General features: G+C 51.7%; 1 protein-coding gene across 3 annotated transcripts in view; it reads left to right on the top strand.

Annotated features, from left to right (window-relative positions):
• The first annotated feature begins 6,431 nt into the window (after window positions 1–6,431).
• KCNQ5 (potassium voltage-gated channel subfamily Q member 5) overlaps window positions 6,432–7,528 on the top strand; it is a 252,847-nt gene continuing 251,750 nt past the window's right edge. For all 3 annotated transcript variants that reach the window (XM_090136147.1, XM_090136145.1, XM_090136146.1), the window contains exon 1: window positions 6,432–6,834. In XM_090136147.1, the coding sequence (XP_089992273.1) occupies window positions 6,476–6,834 (359 nt within the window). In that variant the 5' untranslated portion in view covers window positions 6,432–6,475. The remainder of the gene's footprint in view (window positions 6,835–7,528) is intronic.

Genomic DNA, 7,528 nt, shown 5'->3' with positions numbered 1-7,528 from the left:
GACACAACGGCACTGGTACGCAAGATGAACAGCTGATGATCCTTGGAGAATATTAAATTAATCCTAAAGCTTACATGAAAGTTTAAATACAAGAAAAGTTTGCTATAGCCCTTAAAATTTTAAGTCCTATTCCAACAGCAGAAACCAAACTGCGATGTTAGGTCTAGACCATCTCAGTACTGTATAAGTTATACAGGTGTCTTCACGGGTCATAGAAGCCAGGGTACCAAACAAAGAAGCTTTTAAATTGGCCAGAGGGGATCTCCCCTGGTGTACCACACACACAGTTACTGACCCTGCCCATCTGACCCAGGAATGAATGGCTAAAGGTCTCCCTCAGGCCTCAGCATTACTATCCCAGAGTCAAGCCTGGGGAAATTCAGCATTTCAGAAGCAAAAGCACCCTGGAGTAGGAGCACCTGAAGCATCTGGCTCTCTCCATCCTGCTCTGCATAGATTTTCCTGTATGTATATGAGCCAGAGAGAGAAAATTTGCACATCCTCCATATCTAAAGACTAGATTATTTTTGGAGAAGAAACTTATTTATAGTGTCTCAGATAACTGAGCCCCTCGTAACTTTAAATATTTCACACAAAATAGTCATTTTCAGAGGAAAAGTATGAAGGTGCTCAATAAGAACTGTGATGACTATCACAGCTACATTTTCTATATATATATAGCCTATATATTACTGTGTCTTTAAGGAATTTTCTTAACAAAGAATCAAGCTGAGCTTTCGCAGAATACTCCCCCTCAAATAAATAAATAACTAAATAGTGATTTAAAAAAAAGAACCAAACAAAAGCAGAAAGAAATCCAGACCACTTATCTCCTACACTGGAAACTAAAAAAAAAAAAAAAAAAAAAAAAGTAAATTTGCTTAATTCCTAAGTAGCCATTACTAAGGCCTAAAGATTTCTAAAATGTTTCCATTTTGAAATTTTGACTGAGACTGGGATCTCAGATTGGGAGGTTTTTTAATTGTTTTCTTTTGTTTTGTTTTTATTTCATGGATTTATTTCTGTTTCACCTATTTTTACTTCAGTATTCTTAATTTATCTTGTTTCTACCAATTTGCTGTGGGTTGTCATCACATCAGTTTAAAGGAACTCAACTTCAAGCTCACCAAATTGCATTTATTTAAAAACTCTTTATTTAAAAAAAAAAGAAAGAAAGAAAGAAAGAAAAAGGAAACCAACCAATTTTTAGAAGACAATTTCCCAGGATTCTCTCTTCTTATTGTATTTGGCTAAAGACTGCATTAAACATTAACATTTGTGATGGGCTTATTTTCTGCAAAATGTCTATGTATTTTGGAGAATGCAATACTGAAAATCTAAGTATTTTGAGAAATAAAATCTGTCTGAAAAAGTATCTATTTCATATTCTTTTAATGATCCAAGGGATGGAACACCTCTCCTACAAGAACAGGCTGAAAGAGCTGGGGCTGTGCAGCATGGAGAAGAGAAGGCTCCAGGGAGACTCACAGAAGCCTTTGCTACAGGAAAGAAGAGGACAGACTCTTTAGCAGGGTCTGTTGTGGTAGAACAAGGGGAAATGTTTTCAGACTTAAAGAGGGTAGATTTAGGTTGGATATAAGGAAAAAGTCTTTTACAGTGAGGGTGGTGAGGCACTGCAACAGGTTGCCCAGAGATACGACTGATGCCCCATCCCTGGAGAGTTTCAAGGCCAGGGTGGACCAGGCTCTGAGCAACTTGATCTACCTGTAGATGTCCCTGTTCATTGCAGAGGAGTTGGACTTTAAAGATCCCTTCCATACGAATGGCCTTGTGTTTGGGCAGCAGTGTTTGCTCGAGAGTCCAGACAGCAGAAACACAGGGAGGATGCATAGGAAGGAGGGAAGAAAAGCCCCACAAAATAGTAGAAATAACAGACAATGAAAGAGAAACTAGGAGAGATTAACATGAAAGAGACAGTATTGAGAGCTGGCAATGACCTTACAGGGAAGCATGCCTTATTAATGGGAAATGCTGTTTAGATATTTAGTTAAGTAGGAATTAGTGGAATCAATTAATTATCTTATCAGGCATGATAGAGAGGAAATGCAAGATGTCAGGAAGTAAAATATGCATTTTGCTGAGACACCTGCAGGGTACAAAAGCCAGGCTAGGAACTTCTGCCTTTGAACTGGACTGGGGATGGAGAGGAGACCAAGCTGCTCCTCTGGTTCCTGTGGACGAAGGCTCAGGGCATGGGCACCACCAGCAATGGTTTGGACCTAGATTTTAAAGATGTAATAACCAGACAGAAGTGTTTCTGGCCAACATCCATCCAAGGAAGCCAAGGTATTGAGAGTGAGGCCGTTGCATCTTGTACTTGGATGAACGTTTAGGCTGTGCTGGCAATATCCCAGAGTAAAGGTCACGATCTGCTTGAAATTAAAGTCTGGTCTCAGGACAGCTCTTCATGGAGATAGCAACCTCGTGGCAGTCTAACAACGAGGTCAATACATAAAAGAGACATCAAAACTAAATTACTCCTGAAGGTGCTCCCCCTAGACCAATATTAAGGGATATGACGGATGCCTTGTTCAGTGCATGCAATGCCTCATGCTGCCGGCAGCCTTGCTTCTCTCATTTATGTCTAAGAATCTTAGAGGAAAGCATTCCAACATTTTGGAGTACTAATGTAACATATTATTCCAACATTTTAGAATACTAATGAGTCCTGCTACAGTTGCTAGCAAACTGCATGCACCGGCCAGACAGCTTGCAATAAGCGTCCTACCATGCTCTTCACCCCATCTGACTTTCTGCTAATGATTTATTACACAACGGTGATGCTTCACTTAGGGTTTCATAGAGATGCACACCGTGTCTTACCAGCCACACAACAATCCCACATAACGAATGAATTAGTCCTAACACCTAATTGCTTTGAAAACTTGTTCCCGACTCCTGTATGCCTGGCATCAAGAATAGCTCCGTGGATCCCTTTTGCCATATAATTAGACAGAAAGCTAAAAATCTTACAAAGAGGTGCAAAACTAGAGTGCACACGATACCTCACAGTATTACATAACACAAAAAAGGTTATTAACAAGCAACTCAGATGAACTCAAAACATGATACGGCGGTAAGCTGACCTTTGCAAACGGTTGCTACGCTGGCCCTGCAGCGTGCACTTGGGCTGCTCAAAGCAGCCACTGTATGGCTGAGATTTGCACCATACCCTCGTGCAGCTTTGAAGTGCCTTATGCTGCTCCATGCATGTAAGCTGATAAGAATGAATTTCTTCCACCCCTTGACAGGTATGAAACTGAGGCTTACAAAGACATTGGTTCTTGGAAAAGAGCTTTTGGAGAAACATAATCTATTGTAAATAAGGGAATGAGGGAATATCATTCCTATGTAGGAAGTTTCCTCTCTTTTATTAAAATAGAGCCCAGAAACACTGATCTAAGACAACAATCATGAACAACAGATTGGAAAGAAAATCTTGAAAATCCCAAGCAATTGTCACATTTTGCACCTGATCAGAAAAGATCATTCTTCCACAAATCAGACTATGTAACACTCGATGTATAGATTTGTAATAATGCAACATCACCTTAAAAACTGTGATTTATGGTTTGGGAAGCACACACTGTTGTCATTTGCCATAAAGGACAGTGCTGCCCAGCATGCCATCTCCCACTCTGCCTGTATCTGCAGGCTCAGAAAACAAGATTCCTTGGGATATTCTTGCCTTGGAGATTTCGTCAAGTGGATCTTCTTACTGACACCTGAACCCAGGATGACCTTACACCATGCGGGCACACTAGAATTTCACACGACTCACCCCTGTAGGTATTATATAATCTGAAGCCAAAATATCAGTGGAATTTGTTGTCGTATAAATTCAGGTCCTTATTTTGCAATGAGCACTTGGAGGAGGGTGAGCTCTTACACACAGCACAGCCCTTCTGCCTGGTGCAGGGCCAGCAGCTGCATTTGGGTCTGTTCAGACCCAGCAGCACATCATGCTCCAGTTATGTGACATGTTAACAAGTTGGGATTAGATCAATTGCCATCAATCTCCATAATACATATTTAATAAAATAATAAATGGGAAAATACACATAGCAGAAATAAAATATTAATTCAGCACATTAATTAACGTGTTTTCTTCTCTCTGCGCTGGCATGCGTGCCCACATTTCAGTATTGCCCCAAACCATTTGTGCTCACAGGCTGCTTTCTGCACTATTAGTTAAATTAATAGGTGATTTTAAGCACCACTAGAGGGCACAGAATTATAACGATATTTCTTAGCGGATTGCCAAAAGTACAGCAGGAGCAGAAGTTCACTCATTTTTGTAGTTTACTGTACATATCCCCAGTTTATAGCCTTGATCCTCTCAGCAGCAATGCTTCTGTGTTGTTCTGTGACAGTGTGCGGTCACAGTGCTGCCCACGGCCAGGCTTACGGAGATGGGGATGGGGATGAGGATGAGGACAAAGATGGTGACAGGAATTGGGATGGGGATGCAGGATGGGGTGAGGATAGGGATGTGGAGTTGGGACAGGGACACAGGATGGGGTACAGGGATGAGGACAGGAACATGGGATGGGGACAGGGATGAAGGATGAGGACAGTGATGCGCAATAGGGATGCAGGACTGGTGATGCTGAGAAGAGGCTGCCGACCCCACAGGACCATGCATACCCCACCTTGATGGCACAGTTCAGGTTTCCAGAACTTGAGAACCCATCCTCCAGTATTTAATTCCACTGACTAAGGCCAGGAGAAGGAAAGCATAAGCCCAGCACTCAGGCCCTGCTGTTTTGAAGCGTGCTGTGCTGTCAATGAGGACAAAAACAAACCTTTGCATATCGAAACACAGAAATGCAAACAAGTGGTAAATGAAGGATTAACTAACTCGATTTACAATTCAAAGAAGGAGTAGATGTGTGCCACTGGAAAGCTTAAATATTAATAGGGTTGCTGTGGATACTTACAGCAACTCCTTAACATTGCTCTGACATGTGTGCTCTTTCTGCCACGCCATACCAAGAGTGCGAGCGGCTGCTGCAGCTCATGTGAGACAGTTCCTGTCTGCAGCTGGCTGCTGGGGAGGAGGAAGTGCAATGAAGAAGGGAGAAAGATAGAGCTCTCTACTTAAAGACAGCTGATTGGGGGCTCTGGTGGCACTGCTGATGCCTCCATGTTACTTTAGAGAGGCACAAGTTGATGTTGTCACCCAGAGCATCACTTCTTCTGAAAGTTGGAGATGTGTGTGTTAATCAAACACTTGAGAGCCCAGCCTCTAACTGGTCACTATGAAGGAAAAAAAACCACACCACTAAGCCAACATTTAATTGTATTTCCGAATGCCCCTACTGATTTTCACACAACATCGGAGCCCACATTACCACTTCCAATAACCCAACAGCGCCCTGTTTTCACACGACAACGCTCAAGCTGCAAAACCAGTGCCACCCACCCTTATCAATAAGCCATCAACGGGGGGCCCGCGTGTGTCCCGCACCCCGCGGCCGCGAAGAGGACCCCCAGAGCCGGGGGGCACCGCCGCGCCCCGGCAACGAGCGGCGACCAACAGCGGCGCGGCGCCGGGCGGGGAGGCGCGGAGTGGCCGCGCCTGCGGCGTGGAGGGGTGGATTTTTTTTTTTTTTTTTTTTTTCCGCGCGCTCACCTTGATGCGCCGGGGCGTTAAAGGCCCGCTCTCGGCAGGGGGAGCTTTGTTTGCTCGGCGCCGCTCGGGCACCGCGCGGCCGCACCGCTACGCTCCGGACGCGGTCGGGAGGGAACCGCGGACCCGGGCAGCCCCCGCCGCTCCCGGGATTTGCTCGTTCGGAGCCGGGGAACGGCGGAAGAGCCGAAGCGGAGTGCGGGACCGCGCCGTCCCCTCGTGGGGACTCCCGGCGGCTCTCCCCCGCCGCGCCGCCCCGCCCGGACCGGCCGCTCTCTCCGTCCGCAGCCGGCGGGGTCCCGCCGCCGGCCGAGCCTCCCCCGCGCCGCCGCACTTTTGGGACTTTCTCGGACTTAAATGGACATCTGTCGGGAGCGCAACTAACCCGCGGGCGCCGCGTCCTGCCCGCTGCCCGCCGGCGCCGACTTTCTCCGCCGCTCGCAGCGGGAGCGGCAGCTCACCCGGCCCGCCCGGAGCGAGAGAGGGGCGGCGAGCGGCACCGCCGAGCCCCGTCCGGCGCTCCGAGCCGCCGGCTCGCCCGGGCCGCGGAGCCACGCCGGGCGGCGCTGCGGGGGCCGGCGGCGGGGCCCCGCCGCCCGGGAGAAGGAGGAGGAGGAGGGCGCGCCCACGGGGGCCCCCGCGAAGCTGCCGCAGCCCGGCCCGCCTCGCCGGGCGCCCAAAGTGGCCCGCGCCCCCGCGCCCCGCGGGCGCCGCCCGGAGAGCCTCGGCTCCCGCTGCTCGCTGCGGGCCGCCGCCGCGGGGTGCCTGGCCGCCCTGCTCCGCCGCGGCCCCGGCGCCCGCCCCGGCGCCCGGGGTGATGCCATGCCCCGCAACCACGGCGGCGGGGAGGAGGGCGGCGCGGCGGGGCTCTGGATGAAGAGCGGCACGGCGGCGGCGGGCATGAAGGATGTGGAATCGGGCCGGGGCAGAACGCTGGCGAGCGCGGCGGCCCGCGGGGACGGCCTGCTGCTGCTGGGCACCGCCGGCGCGGCCGCCCCCGCCGGGCTGCGGGAGGGCCGCCGCGGGAAGCACGGCGCCCGCATGAGCCTGCTGGGGAAACCGCTGTCCTACACCAGCGGGCCGAGCTGCCGCCGGAACGCCAAGTACCGCCGGCTGCAGAACTACCTGTACAACGTGCTGGAGCGGCCCCGCGGCTGGGCCTTCGTCTACCACGCCTTCGTGTGAGTACCGACCCCCCTCCCCGCCCAGTCCGTCGCGTCCCGGTCCCGCTGCTTCCCCCCCACGCTCCCGAACGGCCCCGAGCCGTGAGCGGGGCGGCCGCTGCCACCTGCGGCGCCGCGAGAGCCGCCCGGCGCGCTGCGCCCGGCCGTGTGCGCGCCTCCGCACCCCGCGGCGGGACGGCCCGCGAGGGGCCCCGCAGCGCTGAGCGGGAGGAGCGGCTCGGTGCCAAAGTTGGCCACACTCCGCCTGCTTCCCCCCCAGCCCTCCACCCTCCCCCCAACCCCCGCGCCGCGTTCGCCTCTCCACGCGTGTGCGGTCACCCGAGGTGCGCACGGCTAGGGGGACGGGGAAGCGCTGAGGGAGAGCGCCGGCTCTGAGACCGCGTGCCCTGCCTGCTCTGCTCTGTGACATTTGTGCGCTTTCTCTGCGCGAATGACTCCTCCTTTCGCTTCTCCTCGTTTCGAGGAGCGCGGCGCTGACCGCGTCCTGTTGTCGTCACGGCTGTGAAACTCGGACCGATTCCCCCGCGGTGCTCCTCAGTTCCCGGCGGTGTCCGCCGTTCGGGGCTCCGGTACCGTTCCCGGGAGGTGCCTCGGGGCGCACGGCCCTTTGCCCGGGGATGGGGACCCGAACGCGGTGTGGCACGCAGGGAACGCTCCTCGCCCGGCAACGTGGGCAGTCCCGAACCCCGCC

The sequence above is a fragment of the Phasianus colchicus genome, chromosome 2, assembly GCF_987193195.1.
Source record: "Phasianus colchicus chromosome 2, bPhaCol1.hap1.1, whole genome shotgun sequence".
Lineage (NCBI taxonomy): Eukaryota > Metazoa > Chordata > Aves > Galliformes > Phasianidae > Phasianus > Phasianus colchicus.
The sequence above is the reverse complement of the archived record's forward strand: the minus strand, read 5'-3'. Positions and strand labels throughout refer to the sequence as shown.